At 46.1% G+C, this 19143-nt stretch overlaps 1 protein-coding gene across 8 annotated transcripts in view; it reads left to right on the top strand.

The window, feature by feature from the left end:
* CACNA1H (calcium voltage-gated channel subunit alpha1 H) overlaps nt 1–19143 on the top strand; it is a 205498-nt gene that overhangs the window by 106228 nt on the left and 80127 nt on the right. For 7 of the 8 annotated variants that reach the window (XM_021411338.1, XM_021411331.1, XM_021411330.1 and 4 more), the window contains 2 exons: nt 4980–5295; nt 17338–17430. In XM_021411338.1, the coding sequence (XP_021267013.1) occupies nt 4980–5295; nt 17338–17430 (409 nt within the window). Of the gene's footprint in view, nt 1–4256; nt 4543–4979; nt 5296–17337; nt 17431–19143 lie in introns of those variants that run through there. The other variant, XM_021411337.1, reaches the window with a different exon arrangement.

Genomic DNA, 19143 nt, shown 5'->3' with positions numbered 1-19143 from the left:
GTGTGTTGTTGCTGCTCTTCACTTGTGTGTTATATTGTTATGCAGAGGAGCATTTTCCTCCTCGTGGAGCCTTTCGGAGAGCTCAGCAGGTTGAATGCAGGAGAGGGGTGAGAGATGTGAAGTGCTTTGTATTTATCTAATGCTGCAGGACAGTTCTAATGTGAGCGCTTCGGTCTTAATTAACTCTGTATCTGCTTGGTATTGTCCTGCCTTTGGCTCCTTGGCTTTTGTAGACCTGTGCAAAGGCACACACAGCCCAGGCAGGCAGCTGGCGGTTTGAAAGGTACTTCTGAGGGTTGCTTAATTGCTCCTCCTGGCATCTCTCCATGTTGCAGAGATGGGTTGGCAGTGGAGTTTCTTCCAGAACGCAGCCTCCCCTTGGAGGGATGTGAGCCCACTTGGTGCTCTCTACCTTTTCTCTTTCCTCCTCCATTCCTTGGGAAGCTGAAGCAGGATTGTGCTCAGACCATGCTCCAGCACTTAGGGATGATGCCCTGCATGGGAGGACTGAGCCTGGGGCAGATGGGGGCAGAGAGCACTTCAGCCTCCCTTGACATGGGAAAGGATGGACTTTCCTGCTTCAGTGCTATCCTTCCTTCGCATGAACATGCCCAGGGACTAAGAGAGGGAAATGCGCAGCAAAGCTGCTGTAAGCCCAGAGAAAGATGCGCACTGGGCAGCTGGCCGAGAAAGGGGTGTTAATCCTTTCTAATGCGATAACAAGATCCATTCTGGGGCTTAGTTTCTTATGACTTTTCCCCAGAGCACAAGAGTCTCACGATTAGTGGATTCATTACCATTAATAAGTTCTTTGGACTCTGCCTGTTGGCAAGAACCAAGGCAACCCAACTGACCTTTTGTGCACATGGAGGTAGGTGGTCTTGGCAGGGCACATTCATTTATGCTGTGGATGTTGGGGATTCTCTCATTCTGCAACACTTTGCTTCTCATTCCTGCTCTCCTTCTGTCTTTCCCCTTTCTGGTTTTGCCAGCACAGCCTTCAAACAGGAACTGGAAGAAGATATTAAATTGGCAGTGTTGGCTGCTAGTTGGGGTGTTCCCTTCCCACTGCCCTCGCTGTGCCACCGTGGGTCCCTCCCAGCCAGATGGATGCTCATGGTGTCCTGTGCCCAGGCAGACAAAGAAGGGAGAAGGGCTTGAAAAGGGCAGGGCAGGAACTGGCCCTTGGTGCCCTTGATTTTGGCCTGTCAAGAGCAGGACTCTTTTAGTTTGTAGATTATTTGAGGGGGGGAGTGTTGCAAAAATGAGCAAGGCAGAGAGAAGGGAGGATAAAACCAGTTAGCAGCAGAACCAAACCAAGCTTCATCTGCACTTTGCAATCAAGCTGTGCTTTATTTTCCTGCTTTTATTTTCCTCCCACAGCCACCAAAGTGTCGTTCTCTGCGTTTCTCCCCAGCGTCTGTGCCCAGATCTCTGCAGCTTATTAGATCACAACCCGAGGCAGCATGTCTGCAAGCAGCGTCTTCTCCTTCAGCCCAAGGCTTCCTAAACTGTGACTCAGAGGCAACATGCAGCCTCTGAGATCTGACTTGGCTCATCGAGGTCCTTTCAAGTTGCAATGTGTAGCGAACAGTGAGGCACTGAATGGGATGGGGTTCGGTCCTATTGCTTCCCAGCCTGACTGCATTCCCCCCTCCAGCAAAACTGGGTGCATGGGCTCCCACAGAACCAGCTGGCACATTGCTAGCTGTATCCTTCCCAACTGGGGTGGGCGCATCAGGAGGCTGGATATCTCCTCTGGGGGTTGAAATGGAGATGATTCATCTGGGTCAACGCATGCATGTCCCTCCTGCAGCTGGGAGGGCAGGCAGCTGCGTGTGGCACTGAATGCTATGTGTCATTGTGCCACGGTGGGAGAGGCAGCTCGTGTGGCACTGAATGCCATGTGTCATTGTGCCATGGTGGGAGAGGCAGCTCGTGTGGCACTGAATGCCATGTGTCATTGTGCCACAGTGGGAGAGGCAGCTCCTGGGGGGCTCGGCTGTGAGATCGGAGCAGAGCATCACACTGACGCATCAGCCCTTCTGTCTGAGCACTTCTTCCATGGGCAGTGTTCTTGGCACGGGCGTATGTGTGTCTGCATTTGAACATGAAACTGCTCCCGGGAAAGGAGCTTGTGCAGCCATAGCTGCTAATTACCCAATCATCCCTCCAGATGGTCCCTCTCCCTCTGCAAGTCCAGCTTTGCTCTGGGTAGAATCCTAATTACGCTGGCCTGCGAGCTGCAGCATGCTGAGCCTTCCCGTCCCACCCGCTGCCAACTGCCTTTTGCGATCGGGGAACTCCTGCTGCTGGTGTTGCTTCCAGGGTGGGGAAGGAAATAAGTTTTTGTAGAGTTGTACAGCTCCTCCTGGCTCTGGAGGAAATTTTCCTGGGCATTCAGTTCTAGCCTGGAGGAGTGTCATCTGGAGTGGCACATCCAGATCAAAAGACATTGCTTTAAGTGGAACAGGAAAGAGCAAGAGTTGTTTCCAGGATCACTCAGCCTTGCTGCAGGGATAAGAGTTCAATGCATAGCTTCAGGTGTGCAGGTTATGGGCTGTGAGACTTGCCTGTGGCTCTCCTCGCTGCAAGCAGCACATTTGGGCACTGGGAGCTGCCCAACCAGAGCCAAAGCTTTGGGTTTATGTGATGCATCTCATCAGGATTCGATGAGAACTGTGGAGAGTTGTAGAACCTAAACTGGAGGCCTAGTGCTTTGATGGGAAGGTACCATGGGAGACATCTCAGCATCTCTCCTGCCACTGCCTTAGGGAGTCGGAGAGCAGCTTTGCAAGGTCCTGGTTTCTGCATCTGAACGCAGCCCCTTTGTACCCACTAAGGCCAAAACAGAGCTGCCTGCTGCTGGTGACTCAGGAGAAGTTGCTGCTTGTCTCTTCTGCTCTCTGTTTCTTCACTCAAGTTCCTCTGCTGTCTTTGCTCACAGACTGTAGCACCCCCAGACACATCCCTGTGCCTCGATGCCTTTTAATCCTTTGCAAACCTCCACCATCATCCCCTCTGTGTGACAAACTCCTCTGCTTGTAGCATCTGATCTTCTAGCAAACAAGGTGCAGTGCTCACCGTTATCTTCAGCTTGTTTTATATGGAAATTTCCTCCAAGTGAAACCAGTCCGTGGGCGGGGAAGGAGGGGGCTTTAAGCAGTCCTGAAGGAAAAACATTTTTCATGTGTTTCTTCCTTGTCTCTTGAATCTCATATACGGGGAGGCAGATTTTACAGTTGTGTCTGGGGGGAAATGGAAGTGTTGTGCGATGGGAGGTGAATAGCTGGTGAATGAGTTGTTGTTATTCACAGCCAACAATGCCCAGTTCCTCTGACGTGCTCCTCTTGCAGCTGGATGAATCTCAGCACCCATCTCAAGTAATTCATTCACAGAGGAAAAGGTTGTTAAGGAAAGTTGTTCAGGGCTAATTTCCCCTTGGCTCTGCCCTGCAGCAATTGCTTTCTCCTAAAGCACAGTTGCTGAGTGACTTCTGCTTTACTCGGGGGTTTAGGGGAGCAATTTCAAACCATCATACAGAATATCACTTGCTCAGCAATTGTTAGAGCCGCATTTATTCAATAGTTGAGAACATTCAGAACAGATTTAAAAAAAAAAAAATACAGCTGTCCTGTCTTGAAAAAATTATCTGCTTGTCTGCTACCCACATCTCGCTTGGTCATGTAATTTGTGTTGCCTTTTTCCTTATCTCCTGTCTGACTATAGAGCACCTTAGATCCCCGCCGCTCTGAGCACAGCAGATCAGACCTTCTTGCTTTGAGCAGTGCTTCAGCAGTGAGTGCTGGTGGGCCTCACAAATGCTCATCGAATGCCATGGAGAGACGTGGACTCTGCTTGCTTGCTGCTCTGCCCCAGAGCATGGCTTGGAAAAGGCACCTCCCTACCGTGCTGCAATTAGAGCACTCGCTTATCTTCTCTCTAGCAGAGTTTTATAACTTTATCCAGGACAATTAAATCAGCATCCAGTTCCCATAAACGTGCGCTCTTTCCTTCTGTAAGAACAGAAGGAATTTGAGATGCCCATAGCTGCCTCTCTCCTTATTAAAGTTCAGCTCACTCATCCTGGAGACGTGCTGAGGGGGAAATTTCTTGGAAAGCTGCTTTGCCTTCGGGCCATCTGAAGAATGATCTGAGCATCAGAAGAGCTCTCTTAAAATCCTTACCTGGGAACAAAAAGTTACCAGCCCTGGCTTTTAGGAAGCACCTGGGCTGCTTTTTTCTCTCTCTTTATCACTTCATTTCAGCTGTCAGCAGTCTTACCTCGTTTGGTCACCTGGAATACTCAGGCTGATATTTAACTGAAAGATCACTGGAGCCTTACAGGATGCTGTAAGCAAACAGCTTTACAGGCAATGGTCGGGGCTGACATCTCAGCTGTGACTTGCTGTCCCCTGTCTGATGAGGTGGAAATGGGAGGAATTGGCATTGAGTTGCTGGGCTTTGGGATTCTCAGGCAGAAGGGAGGCACTTCAGAGCTGTGCAGTTGCTGGGACCTTGTCCTCCTGCTGACGAGATAAGGTCCTGACTCAGAGTCTTACTTTTGGCCATGGAAAGAGGCAGCATAAGTGATGGTTTTTGGAAGTATTTGTTAGACTTGAGGAGCTGGTGCTGGGTTTGTGCTCCGTGATGGTGCTCCTGACTCCTGGGGCACAGCCATGGAGGGGACACTGCACAGGGAGAGCTAGGAAAGGCGGGCAGCTGCGTGATCGCAGCTGTTGTGTGGAGCTGCAGGAAGAGTTGTTGTTGTTCTGTGGACAGCAGCGTTTCATAGAATCATTTGAGCTGGAAGGGAGCTCTCAAGGCTGTCTGGTCCCACTCCCTGCACCGAGCAGGGACACCCACAGCTCCATCAGTGCTCAGAGCCCCGTCCAGCCTGACCGTGGGTGTCTGCAGGGATGGGGCACTGCTGCCTCTGGGCAACTTGTTCTCATCCATCTTTCTTTCTTCCCCTCCAGGACGTATAACCTTACTTTCCTGCATCCGTACTACCGCACAGACGAAGCAGAGGAGAATCCGTTCATCTGCTCATCCCATCGTGAGAACGGCATGCAGAAATGCTCCAACATCCCAACCAGGAAGGAGTACAAGGTGGAGTGCACCTTGAGCATGGACTCCTACACCCCAAGTTTATACAACCCTGACTTAAGCAGCAAGAATGCCTGCATAAACTGGAACCAATATTACAACGTATGCATGGCAGGGGATGTAAACCCGCACAATGGAGCTATCAATTTTGATAATATTGGCTATGCCTGGATAGCTATATTTCAGGTATGATTCTCTAAAGGTTTCCTGTTTCTTTGTTTTGTCATCCTTTGCTTGAGAGGATTTTGATCAGTGCCTCAGTGGAGAAAGGAATTTGCTTGCACGTGCATGAAGCAGCAAATAAAGACGCATTGAGTAAATGAATCAGACAATGTGCACCAATGCTCCAAGAGAGCACTTGGAGAGAATGAAGGAATGGCCTATTTTCCATGTTCTAGAAGAGGGGGGAAATGTTTCAGGCAGACAAAAATCTGTCAAGTTGTGGCACTGCAAAAGAGACCTGGATAAATCCTAAGAAGGGAATCACTTTGAGAGTTGGGGTCCTTATTTATTGTTGCAGTATCAGGAAATGGAGAAAAATGTCCTCGTCCTTAAGCAAGATTTAATATTGTTCTGAAATGTAGCAGCTAGCATGATGGGATGATTTGGGCTTGAATCAAGAATTACAAGGTCATACTGGTTAGCATGGTATGCTATGGGGAGGAATAAATAACCCAAACAGACTATTCTGGTTAGAATACCTGGGAAGAGATGTCTGCTCACGTGGGGCTTGGGTGTGACTTGATCCACTCAGCTCTGCACTGCTCTGCACTGGAGGCCACAGTGCTTCTGGCTCAGACTGCAGACTTCACGGGTGGCAAGAGACAAAGCATGCTCCAGTATCCAAAGCATTTGCAGTGCATTTGTGGCTCTGAAGCACTACAAAGCTCATCTGCACAGTCCTGAGGCTGTGGTCACTTAGGGCTGGTGGATTTGAAATGAGCTGTGCGTGGTTTTCAGCCTTTATTTTGCAGTTTGTTTTTAATGCAGATTTCTTTGCGCTTTCAGCTACATGTCCTATTTCATTTGGTCTTCCTGAAGAGCAGGTGACATCTATTCCTAAAAGAAAGACAATCTCCTTTTCATTTTCTTAATGACAAGTAATTGCTCGTTCACCGCTCTATATTCCACTTCTGAATTTCCTTCTGGTTTCATATTATAACGTGAACATAATAACTTGTCATTCTATCTGAGAGCTGTGAAGAGGCGTTTGCTTGCTCTGAGCATCTTGTTTGCACTCGCAGCAGCACACCTCGAATCACACCGTTGCTGGTGTCAGGGGCTTAAAACCAAACCCAGAAGGGCTCAGACAGACCCCACGCCTCTGTTAGGCTGTTTTTAAAGATGCCTGGGTTCTCTCCTGGAATTAAGATGTCAAAAAAGAAGCCCAACTGGTAGTGAGTGCTGCATGAAGGAAAGAGGGATATCAAAGCGTGAGTGTTAGATAGGTCTCTGGCTGCTCTTGCTTTCTCCTTTTTCTGCTCTCACACAGTTGATGGATGTGCCCAGGAGGTCCTCTCTGGCTCCCACCACAGGACAGCAATGTTCTTTGCAGAGAAAGGGCAGAGGCCAATGTGTTGCAGACTGCCTGTGCGAGTGCACTGAAAATGAGCAGGTGCTTCGCCAGGGCTCCTGCTTCCTTTGTACTTCCCGAGCAGATTTGCAGGCGGCAAGCCTTCGTTTTATGTTGGTATTCCATTTTTCCAGCATGCATGGCCTGAAAATATGCAGGTTTAACCCACAAAGATTTCAGCAGTTACCTTTGGAAAGAGCGAAGGAGCTGGCAAAGTTGGATGTTGTACCTATAGATCACTTTAGCCCACGTCAGCAGGTTTGTGGATGAATTTAATGCCACTTAGGCCATCCAAACCCTAAAAAGTGTTTTCAGACAAACAAGGCTCTTACATCTTTATTCCCTTGCCCTCTCTGAGTTTTCAGAAGAGAAAATGAAAACAATATAACTCCAGGTAAAGAAGTGGCTGTTGGGAGTAAGGTGGTTGCTTAACTTGGGTGTGGAAAGAGTAAATCATTACTGTGGGAGGTTGGACGCTAAATCAAAACAATTGCTATAAGCAGAGAATATTTGACAAATAAAGCTGTTGAGCTGTGCTCTCATTACATTTAATATTGAGGCTGGGTAGCACCAGGTCAGCAGTTAGATGAGGCCTCCAAGGAAGGAGTACGGAAAGTAGAACTGATGGCTTTCGTAGCCTGGGAGCTTCCCTGTGAGCTGGTATTGAATTACTGGGCAGAAAGCACTCTGCTGTGCTCTGAATGAGACAGATCCAATTGTCCTGAGCCCTTCTGGGGAATAATGAATAAATACGTGGTACTTTGCAAGGGTTATGACAGAGGACTGAACCTCAAGGTCTGGCGAGCCTCCTGTTTGCATAATGGCAGTCTTAAGACTGCTGGATAAAGCATCCCTCATGATTTATCCCAAATGAGTTTGAAATCTAGCACAGTTTAAGAGCTGTCAGAAGGCAGATTGGTGAAATGAGCCCCACAGGTGAAATAGGGAAGGAATCTTCTGAGTACGGTGACTGCAAGTTGTCCCCGTGAGTTTTCAAGGGCAGTCTGATACTGTGCAGTCTGCAAACAAACAAAACCAAAAGCAGACCTTGACAGGGAAACCTGGATTTCTCTGCTCGTTGTGAATGGGGTGCCAGTGCAGGAGGCTAGCAGCACGGCTGAGCTTTTTTAGCTGCCAGAGTTTGGATCTGAGCAGCTAAGCTGAAAGACATTTAGCTTCGTGGTAGTGATCTTAAACTTGCAGATAACCTGGCATATGGATGGGACATATGGTGAGGCACACCAAACGGTGAAACAAGTTGCTGACCTAAGCAGAAGAGTGAGAAGCATCAAACAGGAGAGCCAACCCAGTGCGGACAAAATCTGAAAGTAATAAGGACAATAGCTGCATCCATGGGTGTTTGCAAGGATAATAATTCCTTATGTAATCCTGAAAATGATTCATGTTTTGATTCCCCTCATTTGTTGTGTAATAGGCTAATTCATGTATATATTTGTTACAAAGGCACGTTCAATGGCAAATTATATGAACTAATTAGCTTATTACAGAATAAATGAAAGGAGATAGAACCTAAATTAACTGTGAGGTTTGGCATGATATTAAGATCCCTTTACTGCATATGAATTTCAGCTGTAATAGTAAGAGCAGTAATTACAGGTATTGTCACACTGCAGATGATGAATTACTCACCTAACCAAAGTCCAATTTAATTTGAATTAGTGACAGTCTCAGTGGAACAACCAAAACGCTGCCACCTCCATAGCCATCAGCCTAGCGTGGCCAGGCCTGAATGCAGAAACCCCATTGTATGTACCATAAAGGGCACTGGATGGTTGCTGAGATGCAGTTTGGGAAAAATAAGGATCATTTAAGCTGTTTTGTAAATCATAGAACTGTTGCTTAGATGACTTCAGGTCTGACCTGCAGATGAGCAAGACCTATAATATCACTTTACATCAGGAGGCAAAGCTGAAGGAGCAATAACCATCGGTGGGGTGGAAGCAAGGAGAGATCAAGGGAAAAAACTTCCTCTATGCCTGCTTCCAGGATGTAGATGTAAGGATTGAATTTGGAGAGCAAGTTTTAAGGAAATGTTCATCCCACACAGGAGAATATTTGTTTAGCAACTCGAGGGGTTAAGACACTTCTGGTGATGGCTGATATTACCTTTCCATGGCTTGCTCTTAATACGTTGCATTTCAGAAATATCTATATTTTATAAGAGACTTCCTTAGAAGATCCTCTTGAAATTACTATCTGGATGCAGCTCTCAGATTCGTGACTCTCTTTCTGGCTTCTGAGTGCATATTGCTTCTACGAGGCTTTGCTGTAAGAAGATATCTCCGTTAACAAGTTAATCAAGTCTTACAGGTAACACATCTCTGGCCCATCATCAGAAGGCCCTAGCGAGGGAATTCTCAGAGGAGACTGCTTTGCATTCAGCATCTCCCTTACTGCTGTCAGAAGGAGGAAAGAAAAACCTGGTCGTGTTCATGAGAGCTGAAGACAGCCCAGCAGGCGCACGGTATGATGAGAATGCCCAAGAAAGGAAAAGCTGAATCACCTTCTCAGATATGTCTGGAAATAGAGCAGCATTAAAGGAACTGTCGGCGGCAGCAAGAGGTTGAGGAGTTATCTTGATAGTGTGCTCAGATGGAGAACTCATGGCACCTGGTTCACTGAAGCTAGGGATGTGTCACAGCCCTCCAGGTGTGGTGACCCGCTCAAGAAGAAGAGAAGTTTGGGATGGGGAGCTGGGGGAATGGATGCCACCCACTTCCTCCTTCGTTTGTCCTTCTGTGGGTACTGTACTCCGGAGATAACGGCAGGCTGCCTGAGCAGTGTGACAGCCAGCAGTGACAGCCACCTGCCGCAGGCCACCTGCTGCCACGGTCCTTTTGTTTGCATGTGAAGTTCCCTCTCCTTTGCTCCAGCACTTCAAAAAAAAAAAAAAAAAAAAAAAAGCTCCTGGGAACTCGTGCGAGCTGTCTCAGTCTAATCCAGGATTGATTCACTTGGATCCTGGACTATGTGCTGATGAGGAGCTTGCTTTGTCTGTGTGCTGCTGACTGCTGCCACCAGGATGCCTACCTCGCTTGCTGTCCTGCAGATGGGTCAGCCAGGGAGGTTCACATCGTGGGATGACATTCCAGGTTCAGAAGGGGGAAGGTTCATTTTTCCCATTTCTCTGTAAACTACTGTTCCGTGCTCTGATCTGCTCCGCAGCCTTTGCCCGCTTTATGTTGTTTCAGCTTCTGTTCATAATGATTGAAAGCCTTCCCCGAGGACTTCTCCCTTGCCTGGAAGTTGTTCAGCTAAATCTGCAATGGGAACCACATCTTCCATGCAAATTAAAGGAAAAACAACAGGCCCTTCAATGCACTTCTGCTACAGCCACATGCAAGAATGGGACTGGAGTTCCTCATCTGTATCAATGTCACTCAATCAAGAAAAGATCCTGTTTGAGATGAGACCCAAAACATTGCTTTCCTTTAGAGTAAGCACAAACCTCTGTCCTGCAATAAGTCGACTCAAGTCCCTTACCAAATGGCAGCTCAGGAACAGTTAGCCCAAACTCTGAAGGGTCTGTTGTGCCCGAGGTGCTATTGTTTTGCTTCCTTGCCTGTCTGCTGCAACCCCTGTTTTCCCACTTTCAGTAGTTCTGTATATCTTGGGGAACAGCCAAAAGGGCACCCTGAAATGGGGGGGTGGGCAAATGTGGGTGCCTGCCCACCCAAACCATTCTATGATTCTATGGCTATTCTGTGAAGCAGAAGGAAAAGGAAAAAGCCTGAGGCTTCCAACTGCAATTGTGTACACATGCAACATGTAGTCCAGTGGGCCATGCTTCTCAGAAGCAGCTGTCACTTTTGGACTTTTCTTGGTCAAACGTTTCGTTCTTTTAACTAGAGATGTGTGTCAACACCGCTTGTCTGTGCTGAATTTGGCAAGAAGTTTTGGCTGGAGGGGAAAAAGGGAGAAGAGTTCCGAGCTTTTCATTTCCACTGCTTCAAGATGGTGCTTTGTCACTAGACTTGAATTGTGTTTGTTTTGGATCTCTGAAAATATCTCATTCTAAATGATGGGGTTTGAGTTTTGTTGGTGGTGTGGTGGTGGTGCTGTTTCTTAATTTGGCCAGCCAACTAAGCATCATTTGCTGCATTTGAAGTGCTTTCGTGCTGAATACAAAATCTAAAAATATCCAGCCCCTTTAAAGCATCTCAGAACGTGCTTCCAAGAGGTTTAGTTCCTTTTGAGAAACCTTTAATTTTGAAAACCAGAAGGAATTGTCCCACATAGCACAAGCCAGAGCCATCCCAATTCCAGGACCAGGCCCGCCAACCTGTGGGAGGTATTAGAAGGGACTTGAGTCGATTTATTGCACAGAAACCTGCTACAAACTCCGTAGCTTTGGAAGGGCTTCATCCTGCCTCAAAATTGACAGATTTTTGGTATTCAAGGTAGAAAGGGGGGTTCCTGCAGCAAGGTATGGCTTACTCTGGGGTAGAGACCTGCTACAGGTCCCAGTGGTGTCTGGAGGAGCACTGTCATGCACACCCAGCTTTGAGCAAGGCTCTCAGTCTGGCATAGGCTCCCTTCTCATTTCAGGTGCTTCATCTTTCAGGTTTGCTACGGAACTCTGATTTATGGCTCTATATGATAATGGACTCATTATTGCTGAAGTTAAGCAGTTAAGTACATTCCCTGTGCATAAGATACTTTACACAAACAATGAAGACAGGATAATTATCCCAGTAAATCAAACCTCATGAATATGGACTGAGATGTGATTTGTTATAAGCAACAGTCATCTGAAATCAGGGATGTTTTTGCTGTCAGATGAGGATCTTGCATTATTTAGCGCTAAATGGAGACAGCAACAAACCTTTTTTGTGCAGCAGAAGTTGTTGAGGCTTGGTGCCATTTTGAGCTCTTAAGGTCAGTTTCACGATGCTCAGAGCCACCTATAACATCATGACCTGTCCAACTTTATTGCGTACTGCCTGCGTTCTGCTTTTTAGGATCCACTGTGATTTGGTAGTGTTGGCCAGGGATCACACCTTCATGGAACAAACCTGAGAGGTTGTCACTAATCCAAGACAAATGCAAGGTTGCAGTGTTTCCCTTTACTTTCTGTTTTGCTGCTTTTCAGAGCAGACGCATGCTTTGCAAGACTCCCAGTTTATACAGAAACAGCCTAAACTTTCTTAGCAATGTGAGCAAGTCCTCAAAGTGAAAGGAGAAGCATCTGTTCAAAGGACGTTACTCAGAATATAATAAAACCTGTTTTTCTGGCCACACAGGTTACTTAACAACATGTGTCATGGGGAAATAATTAAAATTATGAAATTGACTTCAAAAATAGTGATTTGATTAGCTGCCAAGCACGCTGCATCCAGAAGAGGAGCACTCTGTTATTCACTGGCCAGTGCTTGCTAGCCAAATCAATGCTCCAGAGAGGACAAAGCATATAGATAAGAGGCTTTCTGAGATGAATGCTGGAGGCCTTATAAAACTTACTGAGAGCATCACAGTAATTAATAGCTTTCAGAGTTTATATTGTTGTATCTTGTCTCGATGAGGTTTATAAGAAAAAAAAAAAAAGTATTACTGCCTGGCCAGGGAAATGAGACAAAAGTAAAAAACAAAACCAACAAAATGGAAGAATCATGACAGCACTCAGTTGCTGTTCAGTGTAGCATAATTGATTTTGCTGCAGATAATGACCATCCAGACTTGTCCCCAGAGGACCTGGTTTAGGCCAAAAAAAAAAAGTCTAAGCGCAAACTGTATATATGAATGAAGATGAGCACTTCAAATGGTTTGGAAACACTTGGGTTTCTCTATCTATCACCTCCTGCTGCAGTCAGGCATTGAGCTGAACAAGCACCTGCATTTGTGAAATCAACCCAAGATGTGTTTTATGGGGGTTGATCAAAGTGCGACATGCTGATTTTGGTTGCCGTGCTTAAGGAGGCTGTTTCTACACGTGAAGCTTGTTCAGGTAATCACAGAAGTGAAATCCTACCATAAGAAAGGTCCTATCTCTGTGCTGGCTTGGAGTTCTGTATGCTGTACCTTCAGTTCTTAGAATCTTTTCAGCTTGACTTCAGACAATAATCTTCCTAACTTCCTTCAACTGATCAGGGGCACCTCCAGGTTGATTTGTCTGCAGCAGTCCATCTGGCAGTAGCCATTAGTGCTTTGTAATATCCAGAAAAGAGTTCAGTGTTTGCCTTTACTAATTGGAGGAGCTTGGGTTGGAGTTTGGATGTTCTGGTGCAGTTTTTTCCTTCGCTGGGTAATTCTTTTTTTTTTTATTTTTTCCTTTTTTCTTAACTGACAGTAAAGCAAAAAATAACCTGCTCTTCAATGGGTTATAGCCAAGAACTTGCAAAAATTTTGGCAGAGTACAAGGACAGGGATTTTTATGGTGAAAACTCCTTGGGATAATAAAAGAAATTGTTCTGCAGAGACCTTTCATGTGACCCCAGAAAAAAACCAATATAAACTCTCTGTCTCCCTGGGAACAATGAGGAGGTCTGAGTTAATTGCCAGTGTCTTTAATCTACATCTCCCTTGTGATTTTCACTCTGGAGTATTACATTGATTCTGATTAGCTTGACTAGATTCTGTCCCCAGTTATGCGGCTATAAATCAGATGAGCATCTTTGTGAGAGCTGACGAGATTATTGTGGTATGAGCAAACCAAGAGAAGCAGAATCACAGAGCAGAAGACTTAAAAAAAAAAAAAATTAAAAAATCCAACTATCTGCTCTCATCCTGCCCATCTGAATGTGATGATGGGGGAATGCCAGACTGGGAACTGCATGGAGGAGCCAAAGATCAATGAAGTCAAAATCTCTTTCCACTCACCTCAGTGAGCTTTCAGTTAAATCCTTGCACTGATGGGAGAGAGGCTAAGACACGAGATTCAGGGCTTTAGTTCTGTGCCTCAGAGGAATTAATGGGAGAAAAATAACACATCCTATCCCTGCCCATGCTGTGTAAGAGGTACAGGACTGAATGAGCAAGTGAGGATTGCACTGAGCATCATACAGGATCTGCTAGAGATTAGGTGATGGCTCTATTCTCTGGCCAGAGCCTGAGTCCTTTGGAGGCCAAAATCCTTTCCCCGTGCAAAGGGGCAATGTCTCCCTTCTCTTCGGGTCTGCTGCATGAGAATGCAGTTGGCAGCACTCCTGAGGGCAACCTTGCCAATCATTAGAATTAGAAAATGTGTTTCTTGCCATCTTATCTCTGTTGATAAATAATTACATGTTGCGTTTATTGAACTGGTGCATCTGGAGGGGCTGTTTTATTCGTCTGTCTGCGAACAACCATAGCTTAGACATAATTTCATTACTGAGAATGGACTGCTGGGATTGGAAAGCATGGGAAAGGTGCTCCAGGTCCTTGGAAGACATCTGTAGAAAGCTTGGAGGGCCAAATGCTGGAGCTGCCGTCAAGTGAATTAATCAGATTGGAAACTGCAGAGTGGAAGAAGTCATTTCTGCTTAGCAAAGTAGGTGGTATTGCATTCAGGAGGCCCCAAGGGAGGAACAGTAGTCTACGCAGTACTGAAAAAAATGTATCAGTGTTCTTGGAATTCTTGAGAGAACAGAAAGAGTTGTTAGCTTTCCCTTTGAATTCATCTGGTCTGAGAATAAATGTGTAGGATCAAAGTCTGTGCCGCAGCAGTGAACCTTGCACCAGTGCAGATGCCTCTGTCTTGGCTCCTAAAATAGTTAAAGAATTTAGTTTGTGGTGGATAGACCAGCTGTTGGCAAATTCAAATGGTCAGGTTCCCCTTTGCACCAAGGCCTTGCTGGGTGGATGCAGTGGGATCGTGGAGCTGATAGAAACGCACATGTAAAGTCATGGGGAGCCCTTTAAAGGACAGCATGAAAGAAGTCCTCAGCATGGCAAGAATCAGGCTATAAAAGTCATAGGGGCTGTTTCAGTCCAGACAGGTGGCCACGCATGTGTGTTGTCCTGCATTTCTCCAGAGCTATCTGATTAAAAAAAGAAGACAGATGTCTGTGAGCACGCTCTCTTACAGGATTGCTAGTACTCTGTAATCCTCGGCAGCTCGGGAATCCTCCCCTAGGTACTGCTGCATTTATACTGGGTGATGAGTCCGAGAATGAATCCACAAAGATGTCAAACGGGAGAACAAAAGCCCAGCGGTCTGTTTATTCCTCCTGTGTCCCACTTGGTTTACAAGTGAGTAGTAAATAATGCAAATTCTAATTACATCCTAAATATTCTGAAAGCTGGATGAGCCCTCCAGAGGAGAAATGTGGCACGTTGATTGATTCTTGCTGAAATTGCTGTCTAGCATGTAAGAAAAATACTTGGATAAATGTTGGGTTGGCTCTCGCGCTTCTCTTGGCAGCTGTTCCCAGGTGGGGGCTGGCACTGCCTGCAGAAGCCCGACGGCAGCCCTCAGGTAACTCCTTTTGTAGAGAGGGTTATGTTTTATCGGTTTAATACATTTGATTTGAGGATTGCCAGCCAAATGTGAGTTCGGCACAGAGGTGTATCTGATACGTTTGCAGTCCCTGGGCTCGTTTTTCATCCCTGAGTGTAAATGGCCAGAGCACCTGCTATGGCAGCTGTGCTGGAATGCCCCTGTAACCAAGGGGAAGGGGGATGGAAGGAGGGGACTTTGAGCAGCACAAAGGATTTTCTTATGTAGCTGGCAAGGATTTGGCTTACCCTTGTGTCCCAGTGAGATCCTTCTGTTTTCCTCATCAACTTGCACAAGCAGTGCGTGGGGATGCTTTGCTGTCATGCACACAAGGGATGGGGCTGAAAAGAACTCTGCTCTCTATAAACGTTTCAACTGTGTTAAATGAAAGGTAGGAAAGGGCAGTTTGGGTCTGATTGCCTGTCCGTTTCACACCACTGAACAGACTGATTACTGCCAGCGTCTGCCCAGATAGCTTAGCCCATTCTCGGACTCAGGGTGAGTAGCAGCCCTTGCATCCACACACAAGATGTGTCTGTTGCTGAATGCTTCCTATCAGAGATTGATCTCTGGGATTCACATTGACCAAAAGTATTCTCTTTTTTTGTTAAATCCACGGCACCAGAGATCAGCACTGCTCTCTGATACCTGTACAAGGATATGATTTTCAAAGAGTATCTAGTGCGTGTAATGGGGACCAGGAGAGGTGGGTGCAGTTTGTGTAAATGCAGGCAGCACGTCATCAGACCTGATTGCTCCAAGTCTTTAGCAGCGCTGAAGTAGTATAATAGCTGCAGAGACAATTTGTACCTGGCTCCTTGGCAGATCACCTTTATCGTTTTTAGCGTGGGACTGGCTGCTGGCTGGCTGCAGAGGAGTTTGAGCATTGGGGATGGCTCCTTCTCACCCCGCTGCACAGTGGGTGTTGTGTGCTTCAACACAGGAACTGGGTTTGAAAAGTTTCTGGTAAGTCATCGGTGTACTGACTTTAGGGTGAGAGGAATCAGGAGTGAGTAGAGTCTCTCTCTTTCACCAGTTGTGAGCACTAACAGTCTCAGTTAGGCTGTGGGGACTGGTGGTTGTGAGCACAGCAATGCTCTCCCTTTTGCAGATACGGTCATATCCCAAAGACCCATACCAAGAAGTTTCTTGCAGCTCTGCCAGGGAAAACAAACCAACAAACAAAAACAGGAGAAAAGTGTCTGAGTCATTCTGACTTCCCTGAAAACATTTTGCCCTTATGCCCCAGGTGTGAAGAGAACTTTGTTTATTCACCGCTTTGACAAGTGATTTGTAGGTCTGCTTTTCTGTGCTGTCCATATAGGCTGCCATCTGTGCTGTTCAGGCTTGATCCTTTCCTTGTTCACAACAAGCTAATTCACACACAGTGCTGGAGCAGACTGACATTTCAGTTCCATCATTGTGAGCATGGTTAAACTTGGGTATAATGCCACTGAAACGGGAGGCTGCAGGTAATGCTGGGTTTTGTGCTAGGGTACATCAGTGCGAGTACGTTCAGAAGGAGCTTTGATTTTGTTGAAAGTTGTGCTGCAATTTCAGCTCTAGCACCACTAGCAAGACAGCACTAGAAGTTTGGTATGTTTTATCTAAATAAAAAGTGTAAATTACATGGCAGCACTCGCTCTGCTCTGCACACAGTCTGTGTGGTGTTAATTAAATCCTCAGCTTCTTCTTTAGTAGAAGGAAGATTGAGAAAACAAGTATGAATTCAGTTCTCCATTTAATTAAAGTAACTCTCCTCCATTCAGATGCTTTCCCACTAAGATGCTAGCGATGCAGGTGTAGTGGTGAGCCAGCAGGTATCACAAAGAGACCAGTTCTGCAGAAACAACTTTGGCTTAAAGTCTCAGGAGTTTTACAGGTAGTGTTACACAACCTGGAGCTGAGGTAGAAGCCCAGATCTCTGCACAGAGAGACTTCTGCTTTGTTTGTAACCCTTCATTGGGATTTATTTGCACTGGCTCCGAACCAGTGTTTCAGATGTTTTATTGTATTGTTTTATCATTTTAATTGTGCCAAATCTCTGTAGAAACTGCAGGACAGTCCTTTGGTTTATCCTAAGCCAACTGGGAAAAGAAGTGCAGCAGGTCTGGGTGGATCCTGAGGGATGCTAAGGAGTGATGAGTAGCAGAAGACTGATGTTTACTGACTTCTTGGTTAACTCTTGTTCTCACGCTTTCTTTCTCTTGTCTTCCTGTAGGTTATAACCCTGGAAGGATGGGTTGACATCATGTATTATGTGATGGATGCACATTCTTTTTACAATTTTATATATTTTATATTGCTTATAATAGTAAGTATGAACTGTGAAATGCTCCTGTTTCTTGTCCTTGTGGGGTAAAGTTGTTCCCTTTTCACAGAGGAGAGCCAGCTGGGATTCATGATGAGAGAACTTCCTCCCACACTAAAGTCCAATGATGCAGGTTGTGATTAGTGCTGTAGGGACAGGTTGTTGGCTACAATAGACTCTGTCCTTTTTAGTGTCACATGTGATGCATAGTCACAGCTTGTTAAGCCATATGGTCTTCCTTCCCTCATAGTCTCCCAGTCTTGGTCTTGTCACCTTGGTGTGTCCTAACGATTGTGCCTTGGCCAAGCAACTGCTAATCAGAACAAAAGGTAGAGAAGATACAGCTTTTCTTCCTTTAGATTCCTCAGCGTGCCAGAGGGCAGCTTATATCAATGAAGAGCACTCAAAAGAGTTGCTGAACTTCACATGAGCCTTTTAAACGAGGGTAATAATAGTATTACAACTTTCTGAGGTCTTACAGTGCTGTCATTTCTAGAAACAAAGTGTTATTCATTGAAGGAGCTGGAGGCTGCCCTCAGAAGCTGCTATCCCACATTGGCAAGGTTCTTTTTCTGTTTTGTAAAGGGCACAACCTTCCCCAGGGGTCTACATCTGTGGAAAAGAAACATTTAAGTCAGGAGGAGTGCAAGGGACAAGTTTCATGTAGATGTCAAGTAGGACATGGGGTAGGGGCATTTCAAAGTGTTTTTGTGACTGGATATTCTATAGATAGAGCTCTGTCCTTGTCTCTGTGGGTTTGAAGGCCTTTGGAAATCAAACCACCACAGCTCAAACAACTGCGTGCATCAGGGCAGTGTGAGAGTAATGGATAGCATTCCGAAGCTGGTGATTTTTGAGCCTTTAGCAATGGGCCATGCGTAGTGGAGATTTACATTCCACTCCTTTGAGTTCTTGTCTACATATGGATCCTTGCAGAAAAGCCAGCTGACTAACCCCCAAGTCACTGAGAGCTGGGGGTGGTACCCTTGCTGCTCCTGAAGCACCCTCCAGGCTGGTATTACAATCTGGAGAACAGCACTCCCACCGGCTTCCCCTGAGATTTTCACCAGACAATGGCCCAGATTAAATCCATGCGTTCCCTACCAAGCCCAGCGCAGAAGTTTGGCCGTGTATGCATTGGCACTTTCTTGACGTCAGTCCCTTTCATGTCTAAGGGGAGTGATTCTCTGATGGGAATATTTGCCATTTTCCTTTGGCTGATTTACAAACTCAAGTGATGAAAAGCTGGTTTGCGGACTCACCAGATGAAGGGAGGGATGTAGTCCTAGGTTGCTTTGCATTCTTGTCCTTGGAACTTCATTTTGAAAACCTGATATCACCTAAGAATTCATCACTTCAACCAGACTGTAAATCAGGCCTTTCTAGGAGCACCAGATCTCCTGGAGATGAATTTCTCTGTGTCAGAAAGGTACAAGAGTACAACATTACAGCACGTGAACCCTGATCCTCCATCTCAAAAGGAGGGTGCCCTATGCAGGGTGTGAAGTGATAGAGGAAGAGACAGTCTCAGTACAGCACAAACTGGACTTCAGACCATCTTTTCTTGCAGATTGGCTGGGTGCTTCCTAGCGATCTGTTTTGTTGTGGTGACTGATTACGTTGTATTTCATGCACCCTGCATTAGTGGCAAATGTCATCACTGCTGAGAGGAGGAAAGTGGTGAAGGCTATTGTTAACAGCTTTCTTTGCCACTGC

Source organism: Numida meleagris, chromosome 13, assembly GCF_002078875.1.
Source record: "Numida meleagris isolate 19003 breed g44 Domestic line chromosome 13, NumMel1.0, whole genome shotgun sequence".
Classification (NCBI taxonomy): Eukaryota; Metazoa; Chordata; class Aves; order Galliformes; family Numididae; genus Numida; species Numida meleagris.
The sequence above is the reverse complement of the archived record's forward strand: the minus strand, read 5'-3'. Positions and strand labels throughout refer to the sequence as shown.